At 38.4% G+C, this 25,482-nt stretch overlaps 1 protein-coding gene across 1 annotated transcript; it reads right to left on the bottom strand.

Annotated features, from left to right (window-relative positions):
* LOC121737601 (4-hydroxybutyrate coenzyme A transferase) lies at positions 1-25,008 on the bottom strand. The gene is made up of 10 exons (XM_042129260.1): positions 24,648-25,008; positions 20,147-20,309; positions 6,362-6,500; positions 5,601-5,691; positions 5,060-5,248; positions 4,599-4,725; positions 4,161-4,249; positions 3,696-3,815; positions 916-1,062; positions 1-323 (listed from the first exon to the last, which is right to left on the bottom strand). Exons 1-10 carry the CDS (start codon positions 24,832-24,834, stop codon positions 139-141), a joined length of 1,437 nt encoding a protein of 478 aa, XP_041985194.1. The 5' UTR covers positions 24,835-25,008; the 3' UTR covers positions 1-138.
* Positions 25,009-25,482: the final 474 nt, after the last annotated feature.

Raw genomic sequence — 25,482 nt, forward strand, 5'->3', positions numbered from 1 at the left:
TGTATGATGGCAGCGTTAGTTCCTTTTTCGCCACGTTCATTTAAAGCCTTCTCGAGCTGTAAATTAAAGTTGAATAATTATCCGTTGATCTTTTGAAGACAGCCCTCTATGGTATTCTCTCTAGTCTCTGGTTTGTGCTTAAGGTGCGGGCATACACTTGAGCCTCTCAAAGGCTGCCTTCTCGAGGCTCTCTCGGTGGTCGGGGTGAGCTATACGGATGAGCTCGTATGCTCTCTGACGGAGAGTCTTACCGAAGAGGTTGGCTATACCCTGCTCTGTTACTACGTAGTTGATGTGGGCACGAGTTGTGACCACTCCGGCACCTGAAATAGGAAATACAGTTTAAAACAAGTAATACATCTATATATAATAATCAGCTAACCCATCGCTTTCTGTTTTAAAGAACAACCCCATGAGAGTGAAAGAGAAATAATATACTCTTCGTTTTGTTCTAACGTTGTCCCAGTATTGGAGTCCGAACCATGTCAGAACTACATAATATTGCTGTCAATTTGGCAAGTAACATATTATGTGTTTAACAAGTTCCAATGTCGAATTAGACTCCAAGCTCATAATATGAGAATCTGAAGGGCCCCACACATTAAAAGTTCGCCGGCAGGCCGCCGCCTGGCAGTTAATCGGAAAAGATCACAGACTCACAGTTCCCATGACCATTTTGTAGATTTTGTATCGACGGTCAATGACTGTTAATGTGTGGGACCCTTGAGAATATGAGTCTTAAATTTAAGAGTATTGCCATCTTTTTGCAACTTATTAATTCAAGGTACTATACCTTGAATTAATAACTATACTATACTATATCGCATAATATATCGCAAATATTTTGGATATAACAATCAAAATAAAGATTTCTTGTGTCCCCCATGCTAGGCCTGCAGCGTACAAAAACTTTACCTGGCTTGAGAGTAGGCACGATCTTGCTCTCGCCTCGTTTCGTGGCCGACACTATAGCTATGATGGGTTTGCCTCGTCCGTCCAAGGACTCCGCCGAGCCGCGGATAAAGTCCACCTGCCCGCCGAAACCGGAGTACATGCGGGTTCCTGTGGGTTGAAATAAAACAGGCATATTATCGTGACACATGACAGCAGTTTGACACGATAGACTTTAAAGCTACATAGCACCTGGTGCTCATTGCATGATGTATGTGAGCAACCGTTAATAGGACAATTCCTATTTACGGTAGCTCACATCAGAAATAATATTTGCTTTGGACATTAAAAATACAAGATAGGTACAATTATCTATCTTGTATTTTTAATGTCCAAAGCAAATATTATTTCTGATACAGAACTGTTTCTGATCTTTAAACTTTTTAAAAATCAAGTAAAAAGTATAAACGTTTAAATAATGAGTAATGACATCACAACTTTTTAAATATTGTTTTTAAATATACTTAATATGTCAAAATCGAACATGTGACGTTTTAACTTTTTAAAAATTGTAACCATAGACAATAAAGTAAATTTTTAGCAAAGTTACTTACAGTCCGTCAAGAAAGTGAAGAAATTAATTATTATTTTTAACAAAAAATTAAAACCGACTTCCAAGGTAAAAACAGTAATAACATCCTTATAATATGAACTAAAAAGTATTAAATAATTTTTCCTATCTAATAGTGCCTTTTTCCGAATTCGGCTAAACCTCAACTATTTCTGTACTCAATCTTCATCATTTTGAAGTCGGTACCAGATAGCTGAATCTTTAGTTCTCTGACAGAATACCTCTTTGAAACTTTTGGAACTGGCACCGACTTCAAAATTAAAGTTGAGGTTTAACCGAATTCGGAAAAAGGCACTATTAGATAGGAAAAAATATTTAATACTTTTTAGTTCATGTTATAAGGATGTTATTATTGGTTTTACCTTGGAAGTCGGTTTTAATTTTTTGTTAAAAATAATAATTTCACTCTTTTTAGTTACCTACTAACCATCGCGTAAGAAAATACTTCAACCCCTTAATATTATCTTAATCTTGGTAAATGTTTACAAACCTATCCCAATTTATTTGACAAACTACTACAAAAGAAAGTCGACGGAGCCCCGCTACGCGGGGCTCCTATATCTGGGTGTTGTGGTCTAAGTTCCAACCTAACCTAACCTACTTTTGGACTTCCTAGATTGTGTTTGTTTTTGTTTTGGCGGGGGGCCGCGCCCCCGAGCCCCTCCCCCTCTCCCGTCCCCCCCTTCAGTATCCGTGGCTGAGTAGTTAAGTAAGACCCACTCATCACAGCCTAGAGATGCCTTAAAAATACTTCGTAAACATCAGAAAACAGATGATCTTATCTGAAGATTACGAAAATCTCAAATGCGAATTTCTTCTAAACGGAGAGTTTACTGGCGGTGGAAACGGTAAGTAGGAGTTTTTCTCACCCAAAACAATCCTCCTTAACCCATGTCACCAACATTTATTTGACGTAGGACCTTAGCCAAATTTTAGCCATACTAACAAGGGTCACATTTTGGCCTGTCATTCGACAGGGGTTGATTTTTGAGAAAAGTTTATCTGAGCTTTTTTGCTTCCCTTGGCGCCCCCTATCGATTGGTATAATAAAAAGGGGTGGTCATAGGTGGTTGTATTTTTGTCGTCAAAATTTTTCTAAATATTTTCGCCATACTAACGAGGTTTGTATATCGGCCTGTATCTGGCCGGGGGTTGATTTTTGAGAAAAGTTTATTTGAGCTTTCTTACTCCCCTTGGCGCCCCCTATCGATTGGTGTATTCAAATGGGGTGGTTATAAGAGGTTGAATTTTTTCGTCCAAATTTTTTTAAGTATTTTCTCCGTATTTTTTCCATAGTGCCCCGTTTCCTTCAGTCCAACCCAAATGTGTGCCTTACGCTCTGGAGTAAAAGTTGAATTTGTTACTTATGTTCAATTTTGTGGCACTTGAAATATTATGTATTTTGAAACCACATTATGAAACAACATTAAGTATATTTTTTATATTAAAATCGCTTTAAAATATACCAAATAAATAAGGACATAATGTGATGACTGATGATATTTTATGGCGTTGTATGTATATTGTATGATGTACAACCATGTGAGTTGTGACATTGGTGACCCTGACATGGTAGTGATGATGATGATGATGATGAATGTAATTTGGATAGTAGCATATGCTTTCAGTTCTTAAAACAACGCCTAAACCCCCAAACTTGTATCTATAAGGAATCCGGAGTTCTCTTAGTATCTTCGGAACCATAGTATACCTTGGTGCAAAATCTTGCGTTTTGGTAGCATATGCTTAGGATGCTTCTCATAAAACCAAAATCACCATATGTTTCCATATAAATTTTGAGGAGTTCCCTCGATTACTCATGGATCCCATCATCAGATCACCACTTTTGTGAAAATGGGACCAAATTGGAGTGAAACCTAATATAACAAAACAAAAATTTTGAAAATCGGTTCACAAACGGCGGAGTAGTGGTCGAACATACAAAAAAAAAATAATAAAAAAAAAATATATCCACAGCCGAATACATAACCTCCTCGTTTTTTGGAAGTCGGTTAAAAAGTGGCAACATCGAAGTGTCTTCCCTTTTTTCTTAGATTGATTTGAAAGGGATGACACTACGATGTTGCCACTTTTTTTAATTTCTTCACTTTCTTGACAGACTTTAATTGGAGGGCTGTGCTGGTCCACCTCCACCATCATCATCATCACTCACCGATGGAGTCGGCGCACACCTGGCCGGTGATGTCGATCTCCATGCACGAGTTGATGGCCGTCATGCGCGGCTGCTGCGAGATGATGTGCGTGTTGTTCACGTAGTCCACCTCCATCATTTCTGAAAAACCATAGAGAATGTAAGTTCTATACTCAGTTTCAATAAGGGTTCTACATTTCATTTTATTTGTCATTAAGCGGAGCTATGTAGGCGTAGAAGGCGGAGCTATGTAGCCGTAGAAACTTTCGTGTCAATTATTGTGTCAAACAGACATATTATGACAGTATATAGTTCCGACTGCACCAAGTGACGAATAAAGTATCAAAAATCCCAAGTTCATTTTGATGTAAATGTACACGAAATGCCTTTCATTTCGTCATCAAGGCAATATTTTTCCCCTTTATTGAGGTTAGAGTAAAGGTTAAGTAGGAGTTACATAATATTATTATGTATTTTTATATTTACCGATGAAAGGATTGTTGTCAACGAAGTCGTACAGCGCACGGTTGCCGACCAGAAAACTAGCAACAATGCGACCCTTGTGCCTCGTTTTCCTGTGTAAAAAATATAAATAAATAAAAAGAACTTGGCTGCACCTTTTACAGTTCGACAAGGTTTTATATGAACGTGGCGAGAAAAGGAACTAAACGCTTTTATCATACAAAAACGTCATTTTTGAGTTTTGACATAATATATGTTTGACAGTTCTCCTTTACCAGCAGCGCTCCCGTCAATGTCACCCACGTTCATTTAAAGCCTTGTCGAGCTGTAACTGAGTATCTGAAATTAAAGATTTTTAAAAGCGGCAACACTGACAAAAAATATTATGACAGATGTAAGTTGACATTGCGTTTATGTTTTTTTTGGCGGTAATACGCAAGGGTAATTTGCCACATCACTCACATGTTGTTGGTGACACAGCCGCGCTTGACGAGGTCGATGACGCCGATGCTGAACATCTCCGAGTGGATGCCGAGGTCCTTGTGGTTGGTTAGCGACGCCAGCACCGCGTCGGGGATGCTGCCGATACCTGAGGCATAGACAACCGTTGAAGACCATAGACGAGTTATGAAACATTTTGGCACAAGTGTTTGCTATGAGTTCTTCATGTAATTTGTTCTTAATATTTGCCTTGTTGGGGTTGCCCAGCTTGGTCCTATAATCTGCCAAAGGAGCAGGGTCCACAACAACCTTGGGAATACCAGCGAAAACTTACCCATCTGCAGCGTAGAGCCATCCTCAACCAGGTTGTCACCGATCAGCTGGCCGATCTTGGCCTCATCAGGGTTACCAGTATAAGCGCCATGCTCTGCCAAAGACGTGTGGTCCCAAGTGCTCTTTACTGGGTTTTTGCTACAACTTACCCATCTGCAGCGTAGCTCCATCTTCAACCAGGTTGTCAGCGATCAGCTGGCCGATCTTGGCCTCGTCGGGGTTGCCAGGCTTGGCACCGTGCTCTGCCAAAGGTGTGTGGTCCTCCACGGCATAATCCACGTGGGAAATGTGGATGATGGCGTCTCCGAATGTGCGAGGCATGTGCGGGTTGATTTGAGCTGGGAAATAACGAGAAGTTTATTCTTATCTTCTTATTCTTGCTTCTGCAATGTGACTATTAAATACAGTATTAACTACATATGCCAATAAAAAATGGTGGTCAAAACATTCCAAGCTTGATCGAAATCATCGATTAGGATATTAAAGTGCCAATTTTTAGTGCCTGGATAAATGACAATTTGATTTTTGGATGAAACAGTGTTTCACGGATAAAAACTTTAACCCTCTTATTTAACCACCTTTGAAGTGAAATTTTCATAGATCTCTATGCTTGGTTGGGCGTTGAAAGTAGATCATGACTGATCTACGCCCAGCTTTCAAATAGATAAAAGATTATGTACTGTGCATTACCTATGATGACTTTGGAGTTGACTAGCGCCGCCCTGACACAGTCCACTGAAGTTCCAAGACTGCAGTAACCGTGCTGGTCTGGGGGGGAGACCTGGAGAAGGATAATGACTAGGTTAATCCCATTAACAGGCGATATCATGATGAAACGGGCATTTGGTTACTTGCTTAACGGTAAACCAAGTAGTTTACTGTTCAGCACCATAACCAACCGAACAGTGAACTATTTGCGCCTCCCTGGGTTATTGCGGATTGCTATGGAAAGTTTTACGTCTTCTCTTTCATTCATACAAAGAACTAGAGACATATTTATAACGGATCTTTAGGCTATAATCTATATCATCGGAAATGGGCCATCTATGCCCGGTTTCATCCATGCCTAGCAATCCATCCTGAGGCGTTTTGCAGACGACGGGGCGTGCGGGCTTTTTGTCCACCAACCAATAAAGACCGCGTCTGCCCGTCGATGTCTGCGGCTGTCCTCGCCGCGTACACAAAGCATACGACGGGCGGAGGCAGTCAGTTCAGGACGTTCGTTCTATAGAGATAGAGAGAATAGAGCTAGCCGCCCTGCGTCGCCGTCTGTGTTACTGCCGCCGGCCGCGGACAATATGCCGCTTTTGCCCTCTGTGTGCGTTGGTAATATAGGATTCCCTTTGTGCTATCGTTCACGGCAAAAATTGACCGGCCCGCCCCGTCGTGTGCAAAGCGCCTGAGGGGTCACGAATTTCTTAAGACAGAAACATTTTTGCAGATCAACGCACCTGGATGAGGGTGATATCGGGCTGGATGATTTTCCTGTGGAACAGCTTGGGGATGTCCTGCAGGAATATCGGGATGACGTCGGATCTGCCCTCAGCAACGGGCTTCCTCACGTTCGCCGCCATGAATAGGGAACACGACCTGAAATGAGGGGTTGGAATTAGAATGTTTTGCACTTGAGAGTTGAGGAACGTTGTTCGTAGAGTTCTGAGGATTATTTTTTCAACCTGCATGTTGGTGAGACTTGCATGAATTTTCTAATGTTATTGCTTGTATGGTGGTGGTGTTTGCACGTTCTTGTATGCGAGTGTACGGTGTGTACCCATAGGCAGTGCTCCAGCGCGGTAATGGGAGCCATTGAGATATAAGTACGTACTCAATGATGGGAGCATGTAATGCCTCCGTGGTCCACTGGTTAAGAGCGTGGCTTTCTCGACTCCTAGGTCGTGGGTTCGATTCCCGCGTTGGAAACATGTTATTTCCAAGTTTGGTTAGGACAATGCAGGCTGATCACCTGATTGTCTGACAAATAAGATGATCCATGCTTCGGATGGGCATGTAAAAAGTCGGTCCTGCGCCTGATCTCTCGCCAGTCGTGTCGGTCTTCCGTCCCACTGGGTTATGAGATTTATTCGTGGGAGAGCCATGCTTCGGCACGAATGGGCCGGCTCGACCGGAGAAATACCACGTTCTCACAGAAAACCGGCGTGAAACAGCGCTTGCGCTGTGTTTCGCCGAGTGAGTGAGTTTACCGGAAGCCCAATCCCCTTCCCAAGGGAAGGGAATAGGGGAGAGTAGGGAAGAGAATAGCTCTTCCCTACTCTCCCCTATTCCCTTCCCTTCCCATCCCTACCCTCCCCTATTACCCTATTCCCTCCTAAAAGGCCGGCAACGCACCTGCAGCTCTTCTGATGCTGCAAGTGTCCATGATCAGGTGACCCGTTTTCTCGTTTGCCCCCTTATTTCATAAAAAAAAAGAGAGTAAAGGAATAGAAAGTGACCTTGCGTACTGCGCACACACTTGGGCACTATAAAATTACTCCTGCGTACCTGGCCTGGTTTCAATGAATGAAACCGGCCATCGTCACCGAAACCGGTGTGGGGGGTATTATTATGGGAGCATGTCATTTATTGTTCTACAGAGAAGTTATCAAGGGAGAAAAAACAGAGCAAAACTTAAACTTTGCATTTGTCACGTAACCGTAAAACGTCTTATATTATAAGACGTACATGCACTAGCTAGATGCCGCTCGAATATTCAGAATTATTTATTCGCATATGGATGCCTAATGCCTATTCATATAGGCGTCATACATTCATAATAATTATTTATAAGACATAATAATTAGGTATTTATAAGACATAAGTTATAACTTATAAGTTTTAACTTATAAGTACCTATAGACTATAGAGTAGAATAGAGTATAGATAGACTATCAGACTACTGCAGATATTTGTACAAGGTACAATTAAGGTTTCAGTATACAACTTGTAGAATATTTTAAGTGAGAGTGAATCTATCGATTATAAAATAATATTCTTGGATGAATAAAATAAAGAAAAAAAATCACTTTTGTCTCCTATCCCTGATTGCTTAGTCAAAATGAATTCGCTAGTTTCGATAGTGAAGTTAGGGTGGGTTGCACTGACTTACTTTAACTATAACTTTAACTTTACCATAACAAAATGTTAAGAGGAGTCCACACCGCCATTTTTCCATACAAACGTTGTCCCCTGTTTCCTCCCTGGATAATGCCGGTAGAGTTATGATTTTTTTCCTGAATATGTGGCCAATTGGCCACTATTAGCATGTCCCTATGTTTTCTTTTTTTTTTTCATTATTTTATTATTAAAAAAGATAAGAACGTCCAGAAACGGAAAGAAAAGGCCAGATTTTCCTCAGTGTTCAAACATCCAGAAAACAAAACTGGCTAAATTATACAAAAAAGTAAAACATAGGAACACAGCTCAAGCTTTGCTTTAATTCTTAATGAAAAAAGTACTTAAATAGGTTAAGTTTTGGAGAAGGAATCAGCGGACAACAAATCGAAGATCGCCCCTGGTGTATCCTCTTAAACTTTTCTTCAAATTCCTAGTAAAAGTCCATAATGGACGCCATGTTTGACGATAACCTGAACCTTACAATTCGACAAGGCTTTATTTGAACGTGGCGAGAAAAGGAACTAAACGCTTCTATCATACAAAAACGTCATTTTTGACATGTGTTTGACAGTTCTCCTTTACCAGCAGCGCTCCCGTCAATGTCACCCACGTTCAATTAAAGCCTTGTCGAACTGTAACTATAACTACGCCTCTCGTGCAACCCACCCTTAGATGTCAAAATTGTATGGGATCGCAAACGCCATGACACTTCGAAATCGCGCGAAATCCCATACACTTTTGACAACTTACTTCGCTATCGAAACAAGTGAATGTTTTTTACTAAGCACTTTACATTTATTTTACAATTTAGAAACGGAACACGAAATAAACAGCCCCCGTAGACAAGTGGCAAAACGCTTACGCTAACGTTAACGCTAGCGCTACAAAATGTATGGATTTGACATTAGTATTCGCTATCGAAGCGATGACTTATGTCAAATCGCATACATTTTGTAGCGCTAGCGTTAGCGTTAGCGTTAGCGCTTTGCCACTTGTCTACAGGCCCAGCTTAGCAACATGACGTCAATGTAAAGATATTGCTATCGTGATTCGTGACATTCGCGATAACCACAAGTATTATGTATTGTGTTTGAGTCGTGCGCATATAACACTACTGTGGCTACTGTGCTAGAGTACTACCTACTAGGTTTCAATACATTCTGATCTATTTGTAAACAAAGTTCTGTAGATATAATGCTGTCAATTTAAATGTCATGTATTAACCGATCAAAAAAGGCATCATATTTTTTTTTACATTTAGATGGAATAAAAACTTTACAGCAAAACTGTTTCGGAGAAAATTGTGATATGCAGTGCTAATATGTGATTTGCGTTTTTGTGGATAAAAATTATTAATATTTACTACATATTAAGTTAAATTCCTTAATTTATTTACTTTACCAAGTCTAACTTTAGTTTTAACTAAGTACATCCATCATAAATATCTGCCTAAGGCCCGATTCGACCAAACTTGAAGTTACACGAGTATAACTATCATGAGAATAATTTTACTCCTTTAATTTACTGTAGGATATAATCGTTTGCATTTTACCAAGTTACTCAAAGAGTATGAAATAAAATGTCAATTATAGTTCACAATGACACCGACCGTGACAGTTGACACCCTGTTGTGCAACTATTCTCAGTTTAATATTTACTCCACCAAAATAGCCCGTGTAAATATTTACTCCAGGTGTAATTACCTCATTCTTGGATTAGAAGTTAGAAAAACGCAAAACCAGCTTACTCTTGGATTAGGAGACAGTTATACTCGAGTAAAATTTTACTCCAGTTTGGTCGAATCCGCCCTAAATGTAACACAGGGTTAACTTAAATATAAGACGTTCTTACCTGTCATAGGATACTAACTGATAAGTGATAAGGTAAAGTGCCATAAAATCCTTGATAAGTCGACGATAAAAAATGTTTGAGGAAATAGCTTTATAAATGTTCCTTTGCACCTTTGAAGCATTATAAGAATAAAGCAAATACAAAAAAAAAACAGGTGTCAAGTTCAAATTTAAATTTTAGAACATGTATGTTGTGAATTGCAAGTAATATTATTCTGGTAGTCAAGGCCAAGTCAAGGCCAAGTCAAGGCTACAAAATATTATGTTGCTAAAGTTGACAATACTAAGGCTATTTAAATAATAATCAATGTTTCCCTACTATCTATAAGTATATTATGAATAATTTAATACTTAATAAAATTCCTCTCGAATCACTCTATCAAGTCTACCAATTTAAAAAATCGGCCCAGTGCTTCGATCACTAATGCCCAGTGCAAGTTGGACTCCCCCACGAAGGGTTCCGTACCATTATAATTTAACGAAAATAGGCAAGAAAATGAGTTTTTTTGCATGGGAAGCCCCATTAATTAATATCAATTTTATTATTCATTATTTATTACAGTACGTATAATTGAGGATTTCGTTAGTACATATTTCAAGTGGCTGTACCTATTGCCGTTATTGATATCGAACAAAAAAGGACAAAAAATCATGTTTGTTGTATGGAAGAAATACAATTTTACTAGACGTTCCGCGCGGCTTCGCCCGCGTAAATTAGATATTTTACAAAAAAAATAGTCCACAAAAAAGCCTATGATCCTTTACGCGGTCTACTTCTTATAGATCCAAATGACAGAAAATATTCTCTAGTAGTTCGTCAGATAAGCCCTTTCAAATAATTTCCCCCGTTTTTCCACATTTCCTTCTATTTCTTCGCTTTTATTAGTCTTAGCGTGATTAAATCTTCCTCAGTAACTGGGCTATATAATGGCTCCTCTTCAAGATGGGCCATCGTAGTTGGCCATCACGATGGCCCAGCGTGGGGAGGACGTAGTGGCGTAGGATGGCTTATGGCGCCAGCGATGGTTGTGGGATGGCGGCGGTGTCGGTTTTTCGGCCGCACATCAAAGGGACCCAGCGACATTGATATACAAAAAATCCAAGATACACATTACACAGTCAACGTCTCAAAACCGTCCGCATAAAAATATAAGCGCACAATCCAAAATTGTGCGCTTATTTTAAATAGTCTCGCGTCGCCCGCGTCATTGCAACGTCGTCAAATATGCCGTAGTATTATACGCGAAACTGTAAAATATTACGTCAAGAACGTTAAAAAATCCTTTTTTTATATGGGGATATCGTATTTTCGGTATGTTAAAGTATTTATTAATTTATTTTTGTGGTTCTTATAACTTAAAACACCTCGTAATAAGTGATTTTGATTTAATTTGTTTCAAAACTTCACTCACCGGACGTCATGATACGGCAAATTTCAATCACCGCATTGTCATTGTAAGAACGATGCTTATCGGTCTCCCTATAATTTAGTCGTGTTATGCAAACGACTTTGTTCTTACTTGATGGAGTCGATTTTTTTTTCATTATGAATTTTTTTATTAATATGATTGAACTTTTTTCTATTACAGTTTTTACAAGTTAAACGACAACTTTATAATTTCAACTATTCCAAGGAAATTGATGTGTTTCCTAGTGTTATATATATAATCATGACCATGACTGTTAAAAAATGATTATAGATTTAAGTTTTAAGTTTAATTGTAATATTTGAAAAAATTAACAGTTTATCTAATAAATATTTGTTTCGTTCATTTATACATATTTATATCATACGCAAAACATATACATATTTATTTATTTAACATAAACTCTTAGATGAAAGTTGTGAAATCTAAGTATCTTTGTATTGTGATTTGTGTTTAGAACACAATTTATTTAACTCTTACAACCTAATTATTTCATTGAATTAAAAAAATATATATGAAAAATACGTCTCACCATCATGCCTTGTCCTACCGGCGAAGTTCGGTCATAAAATTTTATTGCTTTTTGTGGACTCCTTTGTAAAAAAACTGTTTATAGTTTGATTACAAGTACCTATTATAGTAAAGACGAGTATTTGGCGACAGTTTTGAGTCTTACTTTTGTTCGCAACTGTGTATCTTGGGTTTTTTCATTTTTGTATATCAATGCCCAGCGAGCGGCCGTGGGTGAGTGAGGACGTCGTATGTCAATTTACGAATTTCATTCAAAATGACGAGTACGTCGTCTCATAATAATCTTATAAATAAAATTCTCGTGTCTCAGTATTCGTGCACGAAATCTTCCAAAACGGCTCAACGAAATTTTGTATGTACATTCGTTAGAATCCTGAGAATGGGTTTCTATCTCATTTTTATATTATTTCTATTGCCTATTAGAAATAATTTATGTGGTAAACCAATTATGGTAAACCAACGTTTGCCGGGTCAGCTAGTGATGTTACAAAATTGAAAATTGTACGTGCTGTATAATATTGACCATAGAATATTGTCCATAGATATTATTATACTAGCTATTGCCCGCGACTCCGTCTGCGACAGTATAGTATGTATACAAACATAGATACACACACACATTGTGCAGTGTGCACATTAATGAAATGATGGTATGTGCTGTACAGATATTGCCGCAGCGGCTAATGCTTCCACGTCCATCTTGAACGACGTTTAGATCACAAGTCACAACTGAACACGGCCATCATGTTGTGACGTTGCGACCATTGTATAGCTATAGCCGGATATATATGGATACCGGGATCCGTGGGATCCCGGTATCCCGGTATTGACGTGGGGGAGCCATGCTTCGGCACGAATGGCCCGGCTCGACCGGAGAAATACCACGTCCTCACAGAAAACCGGCGTGAAACAACGCTTGCGCTGTGTTTCGCCGAGTGAGTGAGTTTACCGGAGGCCCAATCCCCTACCCTATTCCTTTCCCTACCCTCCCTTATTCCGTTCCCTTTCCATCCCTACCTTCCCCTATTACCCCTTAAAAGGCCGGCAACGCACCTGCAGCTCTTCTGATGCTGCGAGTGTCCATGGGTGACGGAAGTTGCTTTCCATCAGGTGACCCGTTTGCTCGTTTGCCCCCTTATTTCATTAAAAAAAAATCCCGCATGTATTTTCGGAACTAATCCCGGTCGAAAATTTAGCGGGATTCCGCGGGACTGGCGGGATTACAAAAAGCGTGATTCACACGTGCTCTGCGCGCGGGGGTGCGTGAACTGGCTACAGGCAGCCCACTAAACAATTTACATTCAGTTCACCTATAATAATTAACTTTAAATGACAATGATTGTACCAACCAGCGTGGAGGCTGAGCCAACTTTTTCAGCTGCTGGCTAGTGGCTACCTTGTGTCGAATGTCGTCTTGTGTCGTTTAGCAGACATAACTAATACCTTAACTTTTTTAACATTATTTTATAAGCTTGGGCTGTACCTATAAATGTAACGTAATCTTTTAGCACAACTTTCTCTATATTTCAAAAAAAACCTTAATTTTAATAATAGATGAAAATAAATAGGCGTCTTTTTTAGTTTTTTAATTATTATTATAACATAAAATATTCAGTTTTTTTTATATCTAAGGTCAAGGTCAAGTTAATAAGCCCTTGTAAAAAAAAGTCACTGAGTTTATTTGAGTTTCTAAGAATAAAACGGTTTCTATCAATTAGTATCAGCGTTGCCAGATTTTTTTTTGTGCCAAGTCGGGACTTTGAAACTTTTTGAGAAAAAAATCGGGAATGCGGGATTCTTCAGTCTAAAGCGGGACAATGTAAAAAAAAGTATAAAATCAAAAGTTTTTTTTTAATTTTTATCTTTTTATTTGCGTTAGAATAACGTTTACGTGACAAAAGATAGCTAAAGTAGCCAAAGAAAATCCACCCCTCTACCTCCCGTACTTTTATCTTCATTACGCACCTTTCTTTCTCAGCACGCTGCACGTACCTACGTTCGGGCTTTTCCCGAAAAGCGGGACTGTGCCTGTCCCGGACGGGACATTTAATTTTGATGAAAAAATGGGGACGTCCCGCCAAAATCGGGACGTCTGGCAACGCTGATTAGTATAGTCTTTATAACGATTTATTTTAAAAGTTTAAGTCCACCCTGCGGGATCCCGCAAATACCGGGATCCAGCGGGATTTTTTATTTATTTATTTATTAAACATTCTTACAACAGACTAACTAGACATCATTACAGACTAATATCCAATTGTTAATTGATTGTGATGGTCCAATCCCACAAATACCGGGATTGAAATTATCTTGCAGGATTGCATTCCCTAGCTATAGCCAGTGCATGCGCCATTTGATGGGCCAGCGCTGGGCCATCTTATAGAGGCGCCACACCGCCATTTGATGGGCCAGCGCTGGGCCAACTCGTAGAGGCGCCATAACACCGAAATAATTTTTTAAATCGGACCAGTAGTTCCTGAGATTAGCGCGTTCAAATAAGCCCTTTCAAATAATTTCTCCCGTTTTTTTTCCACATTTTCCTCTATTTCTTCGCTCCTATTAGTCTTAGCGTGATAAAATATAGCCTAGAGCCTTTTTCGATAACTGGGCTATCTAGCACGGAAATAATTTTTCAAATCGGACCAGTAGTTCCTGAGACTAGCGCGCTCAAACAAACAAACTAACAAACTCTTCCGCTTTATAATATTATAAGTATAGATTGAAAACAAAATATTTAGTAAATGCCAGTAAGTACATACTAAAGATATTATAGACATAGGTTGATAAGTGTTATTGCCTCTCGATTAAAGTATACGATAATATAATACATAACAGACAATAACTACATAGTACAAGGTAATAGCACCATTATAGAGGGAGCTCAGCTGTCCCACTTATACATTGTAAGAGTGCGTCATAATATTATTACTTATGTACATTGTACTATGAACTACAACTGTGGTACAGAATTAGAACAGCTGAAATAAACGACTTATCTTTAAACGAGCAATTCTTGTATATTATATATAATTGGAATCTCGGAATCGGCTCCAACGATTTTCATGAAATTTAGTATATAGGGGGTTTCGGGGGCGATACATCGATCTAGCTAGGAATCATTTTTAGAAAATGTCATTTTATTCGTGTTTTATCGAATACCGAGCTAAGCTCGGTGAAATAGCTAGTCTATACTAATATTATAAATTCGAAAGTGTGTCTGTCTGTTATCTCTTAACGCTTAAACCTCTGAACCGATTTTGCTGAAATTTCGCATGGAGATACTTTGAATCCCGGGAAAGGACATAGGATACTTTTTATCCCGAAAAACGTACGGTTCCCGCGCGATGAACTAATATTGCGGGCGTCATCTAGTTAAAAATATATTATTAAGGGCCTGTTTCACCACTTTCTGATAAAGTGCCTAATAGGCTTTTCACAACTTTTTTGACAGATTCTCCATACTTGATCTGTCAAGTTAATTGGTGGATAGGCTTATCAGGAAGTAGTACAGGCCCTTAGACTATAAAGTTATAAGAACGCAAATTAAATAATGCGTTCCGTCTGTTATCTTTTCACGCTCAAACCACTGAATCGTTTTTGATGAAATTTAGCATGCTGATACTTCGAGGCCGGGGAAAGTACAGGAAGTACATATACTTTTTATTCCATCTACTTTTACATCAAGAAACGTCACACAAGTTATATAAACTGACACTCTGTTTACGGAACCCTAAAATGAATGCATTTTAGGAACGTGCTATGTTTGTTGCATTTTTTAGCCGTCATGTGCTACTTCTACATGAATTAATATGTATTACTTTACTTGGATTAGTAATGATTAAGTTGTTTTACATTTGTATACTTTGTTTAGAGTCAGTCAACCCTTATTCAATACATTATGTTGTGAAAACAAGAGTAACGTGTCGCTAAGTGGAGCTGTTGATTTTTAATTGGCTTTTATAAGGGTTGCCATCCGTCCGGATTTCCCCGGATTTGTCCTAGTTTAAAGGGCGTCCGGGGACCGCGCGTCCGGCCGGGTTTTTGAAAAGTGTCCGGGCGAAATCCGGATGGAGACTTTTGTTGAGAGAAATCGAACTTTTTGGCCAGGTAGCAATAAACGAAAGATAAAAACTCGCTAAGCATACACACTTTCTTTCTTCTTTGATCAAAACCAAGTACGATTTCAAGGACTTAAGTTAATCAAATTTTTACAAATTTTTGTTGAAAAAATTGGGACGTTATAGTAAATAGTTTTTAATGGGTGTCCGGGGAAATAGCCATATTTCGGCCAAATGTCCGGCATTTTTGTCGTGCTAGACCGGTGACGGCAATAAAGGTGATGGCAACCCTAGCTTTTATAAGCTTGGGCTTTTTACCCAACTCCAGTAGTCTAATTAATTCGAAACTTTGCATTAGGTACGTATTAAGAGTCAACGACAATGCAATAATTTGTTAAAAGTTCTGTTGAAAAAATAAAACGTGTTTTTTTATTACAGAAAAAGTTAGGAATTCGTCAAATACAATATACGTGACACTTTCTCGTATATATTTAGTAACTAGATGACGCCCGCAACTCCGTCGCGCCAAAATTAAATTATCGCGCGGGAACCGTACATTTTTCCGCGATAAAAAATATCCTATGTCCTTTCCCGGAATTCAAAGTATATATATACCAAATTTCAGCAGAATTGGCTCAGCGGTTTAGGCGTGAAAAGGTACCAGACAGATAAATAGTCGAATGAGTCTCTATAGTCACTATAGAGACTCATACTATCATCTCATTAACGCCTCCGTGGTCTAGTGGTACAGAGTGCGGCTCTTGACTCGGAGGTCGTGGGTTCGATTCCCGCGTTGGAAACATGTTATTTCCAAGTTTGGTTAGGACAATGCAGGCTGATCACCTGATTGTCTGACAAGTAAGATGATCCATGCGTCGGATGGGCATGTAAAAATTCGGTCCTGCGCCTGATCTCTCGTCAGTCGTGACGGTCTTCCGTCCCACTGGGTTATGAGAGTAAAGGAATAGAGAGTGCTCTTGTGTACTGCGCACACACTTGGGCACTATAAAATTACTCCTACGTAGCTGGCCTGGTTTCAATGAAACCGGCCACCGTCACCGAAACCGGTGTGGGAGCTATTATTATTATTATCATTAGACTCATATTAATACTTTTTATACTATAAAATATATATTTAAGATTTTTACTATATGATACACATATTTAATACACATCCATGTCCCAGGAACTTTGAAAACTTTCTGTTCTGTCGTCGGATTTGAACCCGCGACCCCTGGCTTGAGCTACCAACAGCCCACCAACTGAGCTACAGACTCTACAGAGGTCGTCGATATAAGTATAGATATAAAAAACATCCTAAAACCCTAACATCTTGCAAAAGTTAAACTTATCTGAACGCATCTTATGTTACAATTGGTATGGCCTTGCATGTCGTTTATCTGACTACACAGTACACATGGTAAATAGATTATATTGATAATTCATAGACATTTAGTATGCTAATAGTTTGCTACTGATCTCCCTTACTAATAGGTCAACTCTGGCCTTGTACCATGAAACTGTTTTGAGACTCAAACAATCGTACGAAAATGCCGCGTCCTGCTCTAACAAACGTGAAATGACGTTGTTAGAGCAGGACGCGGCATTCTGGTCCAATTGTTTGAGTCTCAAAACAGTTTCGTAGTAGGCCTACAGTTTACATTATAGAGTTAAGAGTACTAGCGACCCGCCCCGGCTTCGCACGGGTATAAAATATATTATAGCCTATGTCACTCACTGAATATTATTGTTATGCAATAGCTTTATCGCGGCAGTCCCCGAGTACCACGCGGATTTTTTTGTCCTTTCATATGCATTTTAACGTGGGAGAGCTTCGGCACGAATGGGCCGGCCCATCCGGAGAAATACCACGGGCTTACAGAAAACCGGCGTGAAAGCGCTGTGTTTCGCCGAGTGGGCGAGTTTACCGGAGGCCCAATCCCCGACCTCTACCCTATTAGGGTAGAGTAAAGAAGGGCCCTACCCTCCTTATTCCCTTCCTTCCCCTATTCCCTTCCCTTCCCTACCCTATTACCCTATTCCCTCTTAAAAGGCCGGCAACGCACCTGCAGCTATTCTGATGTTGCGAGTGTCCATGGGCGACGGAAGTTGCTTTCCATCAGGTGACCCGTTTGCTCGTTTGCCCCTTATTTCATAAAAAATGCTAGAAAATTCGCCAGATTCGTAAGTCGTGACATAACATATTAATAATTTATAAGGACAAAACATTGCATAACTGTAAGTTGTAACATTATAAATTACTAGCTATTTGACTGAGCTTTGCTCGGTATTCGATAAAACACGAATTAAATGACATTTTCTAAAAATGATTCCTAGCTAGATCGATTTATCGCCCCCGAAACACCCTATATATGTGTCGCAGCCGACTGGTTTAAATAGCCGTTCAATCAAACAGCTAGCCCTTTGACTGAACAACGTCATTCAATCACACGGCTATACGTCGTTTAGCCGACTTGTTGACTACAACGTTCAACACTACAGCTAGACTACGCTTAGCCAACTGGTTTGTTTTTGTTTTGGCGGGGGACTCGGGCGGTCGCCGGTCGCCGCGGCGGTCGCCGGCTGCTGCCGCAGCACGCTCGCTGCGCTCGCTCGGCTCCCTCTGTGTTGTGGTCTAAGTTCTAACCTAACCTAACCAACTTTTGGACTTTCTGGATTGTGTTTGTTTTTGTTTTGACGGGGGGCTGTGCCCCCCGAACCCCCCTTTCGGGGGAGGCTGCGTCCATCTATTTCATAATCCCATAATTTCTCCTCGAATATTTGTTGAAATTTTAATTCACTCATATGTGCCTCCACAATTTTTGTCTCTTTAATAACACTTGTAACTTTTATTAACTACTTTCTTTCCGAAAAACAACCACAAACACCAAGAAACACCTGCTAGTTGACGCCATATTGTAAATAAAACGCACCTAGCGCCGCAGCGGTGCGCGCATAACTACTTCAATTAGACGGCGGCTTTTGAATCAGCTGTAGTGTTGAACGTTTTGAGCGACTAAAATATTCAATATAAAAGCTAGACATGTGATTGAATGGCGTTGTTCAGTCAAAGGGCTAATAAATAAACCACTGACCTCCATTATACATTGTATAATGGTGATCAGTGGAACCAAGACCTACATAATATTATTATTATTAATGCTATGTACACCGTAGTTGTCGTATGCATTAGATGTAATACAAATTGTTATTTTAGTTTTGAGTAAAAAATGTATGCGATGTGGTTGTACTTTATCAATAAATAAATAAATAAATAAAGGGCTAGCTGTTCTATTGAAAGGCTATTTAAACCAGTCGGCTGCGACATATGTACTAAATTTCATGAAAATCGTTGGAGCCGATTCCGAGATTCCAATTGTAAATATATATTATATATACAAGAATTGCTCGTTTAAAGATATAAGATAATTATTGTGTTAAAGCTATACATTGTTTTATTATTGAACAATGCACAAAAACATTTAATTCAGCAATTAACAACAGTTAATTACTGAATTAAATGTTTGTTTTGTTTAATTCAGTAAGTAACATTTAATTCAGTACTTAATTAAATGTTTTTGTGAGAAATGCCCCAACGTCATGAATATGCCCAAAGATTTATTTTCTATTCCTTGAAATTCACTTTCAAAAGGGATCAACGCTGCTACTTTCACAGTGAACTGTTTTTTTTTCCCACATCACATGGCCCCGTGGTAAGTTCCTGAGGGACTTGTGTTACGGGTACCAGACAACGGAAATATATTTAATACTTTTATACTACATATATTAATTAAGATTTTTATTATAATATGATCGAAGAATATGATACACACATTTAATACAAATATATGACTAAGGAACTTAGAAAACTTTTTGTTCCGTCAGCGGGATTCAAACCCGCGACCGCCGGCTTGAGCTACCAACAGCCCACCAACTGAGCCACAGAGGTCGTCGGTGTTTATAAGGAAAACAGACATAAAAGTATTATCTCTTTCTTTTGTTACACCCTAATGAAAAAAAACCTAGGTAGGTAAGTACTAGCTGACCCCGCGAACTTCGTTTCGCTGTGTTAAGAAAGTCAATATAATAATTTCCTATTATTTATCTATCAATATAAAAAGTAGATTTAAGTAAAAACCTATTCTCAAGCCTAACGAATGTACATACTTTTATTAAAATTGGTTGAGCCGTTTTCGAGGAGTTCGCGCACAAACACTGTGGTCTGTGACACGAGAATTTTATATAGATAGATAACGCACCTGAATATCCCCTCGCAGTCAGGCGCCGTATACGCTGCCTCCTTCTCCGTATGCATGTGAACCACCTTGATGTCTTTCATGCTCCCCTTTTTGCCGACTTCTGTCATGGCATCCAAAAGCGGTGCAGGGGTGGCTGCTGCGCCCTGGGCTACCACGGTTTGACCTGGAACAAGAGAACAGAATAAGCAATAAGCATGTGGACTAACTCATGGCTGCATCGCGCTAACGAAGTTTTTAATCACTGCGGCTGAAAAGAAACGGCACCCAGAGCGACCACGGTCCTGACTCCTGTCTTAAAAACTTATAAGTCAACATTTCTATTCTTCACTGTAGAAATAAAATTACATTTTAATGCAATGCCAGCTAACGATTGTGGACCCCCAGTTTTTGGCAACGTAGACCGGTGGTCCTGTTCTCCAGTCAGTCCAGTCTCCCGAAGACCCCTGGGGGTTCCACCTGGACCACTTTGGGAATTACTGCCCTAAAGTATTAAGTATCACTTTGTTTTGTACTGCAGCTGAAAACTTATTACAGTCGGCCTGATCAAGAATTTACAATACCACGTAGATCTCAAAACTAAAATATCCAGAAGTCAAAATATTTCCATATAATAAAAAAATATAAAAACTGTATTTTTTTTGCATTTTCGTTGCTTCAACCGAATTAAAATATTATGATTCGCGTTCGCGAAATGAACTCTCGAACGCGGTCAAGGAATCATTATTCCAATCTCGTTTTCGCTATTCAGGTTTATTTATACACAAGCCCGGCCCCCGGTTGCGTCATATCGGCTTGTTATTCTTTCGCCTTGTCAACAAGTGACCCTAAAATAGCGCAAATTATTATCAAAAAGTGCAAGGTACTCGTATTATCTCAGAATCAGAATCTCAGAATTCTCAGATAGAAATACTTATGCTGCTATAGAAACGGTTTCTAAAAGTCGTGCACAATTCTAAGAACGTACATTTAAGAGAAAGTATTCCCTCTTAAAAGGCCGGCAGCGCACCTGCAACTCTTCTGATGTTAGTGTGCATGGGCGACGGTAGTTGCTTTCCATCAGGTGACTTTGCTCGTTTGCCCCCTAATCTATATATGTATATAAAACTCAAAGGTGACTGACTGATTGACATAGTGATCTATCAACGCACAGCCCAAACCACTGGACGGATCGGGCTGAAATTTGGCATGCAGGTAGATGTTATGACGTAGGCAATTTTGATAAATTCCAACCCCAAGGGGTTCAAATAGGGGATGAAAGTTTGTATATAATAATACTTCTAAACGCGAGCGAAGCCGCGGGCAAAAGCTCATTTTATATAAAGTTGGGCTAAAATAAATGAGGAAAACGCAATGTTTGAAGGTTTTTTGGTGGGTGCGTACTGCGTATGGAAGACGGTATTGGTAGGTCAGTGATCAAGATTCAAACGGGTCGTCAACTCGTCACTTAGATGGCGATCAGACGGTGAAACACCTCTCCAGTTTCATCCAGCGATCTTTAATTTGTGCATGGCATAGACAGCTAAATCTGTACCAATATCATAAAATGTTATGTCTGTCTATTTGCCAGTATGTCTATCTGTTGACTCAATTTAATCTGTTGACCTCTTCACGCCCAACCACTGAACCGAATTTGCTGATATTAAAATTTTGTATGGAGATACTTTGACTCCCGGGATATTTTTTATCCCGAAAAAATGTACGGTTCCCATCGTCATCTAGAACACCATAAAAATTGTAATATTATGGTATCCTTTCGATTATTATTTTGATCTTTACTCTGCGAGTAGGAAAAAGCTGGTCAAATAATAATTTGCCATTATCTGTGTCCTTTGATAGTTGCTATTGTTACAATGGTTTTAAATCTAACAACATCTGATTTCATTCATTCTATACCTACTTTAAACTATCCTTTATTAGCATGACAGTCCACATTTCAGATTTCATTACCACTGTCGTTAAAAAAACACCTTTTGACATGAATAAGTTAGTGCTGCTAATCAAACCAAAAATATTGTAATTCCATTCTGAGTAGTATTCAAATGTTTTTGAAAGACATTTTAGGGTTCAACGGCTGAATATATTTAAATAATTGTGACTTCTGGTGACTAATATTTTGATTGCCTTTAATACAATTGATTTAATGTCTTCTATACCGATTTTGGTTATAGCAGCTAATATCATTGAAATTTTTTCTTATTTATTCCATGTTGCAGCACACAATAATACTTTTTTCCTGTACTCTTATGAGTTATGACTCATTGGGCCAGACACACAACCCTAAGAGGGTTAAAGGTTGCCTCTTGAATCCACAGGTTTGATTATAGTTGGAATGCAGAAAAATGTTGTACCTAATGGCTTTGGGTCTTAAGTGTCTACCACTCGTACATGCTTGACCAGTTTAGCTGGCGCATGCTTCTCGCATGAAAAGACGGAAGACTGACTTATGTACCACACGGCACAATTATGCATGCGCAAGCCACATTCTTGCCACTCCACCAGATCGACAGAGCAGTGCTTAAACAACTTGGTTTGAACTCACATCCAACCACACACGCAGACAAGTTTGTACACGAAGGCTTGCATGCCAGAATTTCAAGCTAGTTTAAAATGGGAAATAATAAAACGAGCGAATAAAAAATTACTTTGCGACTGATGATGAACATACTGTTTTAATAACATGAGCGGTATTAATTTGACTAAGCGAAAAATAAACTAAACTAACGACTAATATTGATTTATAATAAAATCCAGAACGAGCTTACAAAATGTGGATTGCGATTAATCTATTTCAGATATTAAAATTCTATCCGAGCGACTGTATTACTTAAGTGAGCGACTGCGTGCGTGAAATACGTAGCGGGCAACTTCAATATTAAATATAGATTCAATTTTTCTAAGTGAGGTTATATTTGTACCCGTTTAAAATATGCATACTACCGTTTTACCAACTACACGCACAATATTCAGTGAACAAGCCGGCATGCACTAGCAAAACTGTGGTCAAGCATGCATGTGTGGTAGGCGTATAAGCCAATGAAACATGGAATATTAAAATTATTTTAATATACGGAACCACCACATTTATAACCCAGCTCACATTGATACAATGTACTGAATTTAAGTAAACAAGCCATTGAATATTAAAAGTAATAAATATTGATGTTAATGTTTGAATAAAGAAGTTCTACGAAATTGTAAACAATCTTACAGAATACATTAAATTATTCTAATGAAAACTGTTAAAGGTAATTTAGGTATTCTAATGAGAAATTTTAATTTTTAAGAAATTTTAAAGCTAAAACATATATAAGTCTGGATTGTTTAATAATAAAAGGGGTTAATAAATAAATTTATGATCATGAATCCCTATTTTGACCGCTTTAAGCTCTTGCTATAAAAATTTATAAGCTTCTGACCAACAGGGGCAGGATTTTCCTGCCCCTGTTGGTCAGAGGATAATATATTTTACACAATGACAATATATGGACAATATTAATTATTGACTTGTATCAGAATGTAAACAATGTGTAACTGGTAACACACCAAGTGATTTACGTACATAAGATAATTGTCATTATCTTTTTGTTTTTATTATTTTGTTTACTTCTCTTGGCCTCATTTGAACTCTTGTATAAAAGAAAAATACCATTGCTCTACGTTCCATTGGAATTTCATTAATTTAAATTCCAATTAATTGAAAACACAACTAAAACTTGTAGTAATAGACAAACTATTCCTTATATGAGTTTCCCTGAAGCTTTAAAAATAAAAATAAATAAAAGGAAAACAGTAGTTTCTCCTTAGTAACTTCTTTACCTTGTACTTAGTTTTAAATATCTTGTGTCAAGGCTAATATTCTATATGCAATCAAGAAATTCATTATTTTTTGCCCCTATGGAAGTAATAAATACAATAATTGTAACATTTATCTTATTTTAGCAAATAACATGGACATTGGACTTATCTGTAAATAATGTTCATCTTGAGTAATTTTGTTTATTTGACCTTTGAACTCACAAACTTGTTATTGCTGTATGTTCTCTTATTCCCTACTGAGTATTCTTAAACATGGCAAGTAATAAGAGAAAACAATTAAAATATAATATTAATAGAAACACATACATAAATAATTGTGGAAGTGGCAAACAAGTTATTATTAATATTTAATCTGGTTATGCTAGCGTTGTCCTCTTATTAAAGGTGAATTCACACTTAGCCGAACCAAACAAATCAAATTCCACAAGGCCTTTCTGGGGTCCTGAGAGATTCGACCGATTCGACGCGGGCAAATGTACGAGGTTTCATAGGATTTCATATAAAGAATTCTAAAATCCGTTTCTTTCGGCCCATTCCATTCTTTCGGCTCCGATAAGTGTGCGTTCACCTTAAGTATCTACATTTTTTTGTAGGTAATTCGAGATACTTTTATTCTTATTTCCTAAACTAGATATTGATCAGTAACTAACGCTTATTAATTACAAACATAAATGTTTATACATACCAGACTTCAGACATTTCTCAAACGCCGCTTTAGCGGTGATCGTTTCTGGTTTCCGATCTAGCGGCTGCGATAATGATTGGGTATACGTGAAATAGGTTCTATTAGAACGAGCTACTTGCAAAGCGGCACTTAATTTATTGATATGTTTCGTCGCGCTAGGCACTACGAATTTGCCTATAACCGACATCCTAACGACTCAAAGTGTCCGATTTAACTACGAATATATTTTCAACACCGACGCAGAGCCCGCTTCAAACTTTGCTGCCAGCAAAGCCGAAGTCCAATAAATGACTTGCGGATTGCGTATTTCAGATAAATTATCGTTTTTATTGCTATCGCCTGCGAACGCGAAGCAGCCGAAGTTTTTTTGACGATTATTGACAAATGACAGCTGTGAGCTGACACATTGACAAAACGTCAGACGTCATCAGTGACAGATCTTTTTCTTCGTCTTTCGTTGATAAAAGCAGGTAATATTGCCAAAAAAATGTTTTGTTTATGGTTTAAATACTATTTCAAGACTATAATATAATTTATAATTATTTCAAATTACAAATATATAATTATTAATTTCATGTTATTACTTATTAACTTGTAAATTGGAAGGCATTATCTATTTAAAAGTCTATTTTAATTGATTAGTTACTTTATTTTAATAGTGTTGTGTGTAGGGATTGCAATCTGGATACTTCGAAATCCGAAAAATCCGGATAATCCGGATTTTTGAGTCTTTGAAAAATCCGGATTTTTAAATTTCAAAATCCGGATTTTCGGTTTTTTCCGGTGGTAGGCATCCGTGTAGCCCCGACGTTCAAAGAATATTTGAAAAAAATTA

The sequence above is a fragment of the Aricia agestis genome, chromosome 21 (genome assembly GCF_905147365.1).
Source record: "Aricia agestis chromosome 21, ilAriAges1.1, whole genome shotgun sequence".
Classification (NCBI taxonomy): Eukaryota; Metazoa; Arthropoda; class Insecta; order Lepidoptera; family Lycaenidae; genus Aricia; species Aricia agestis.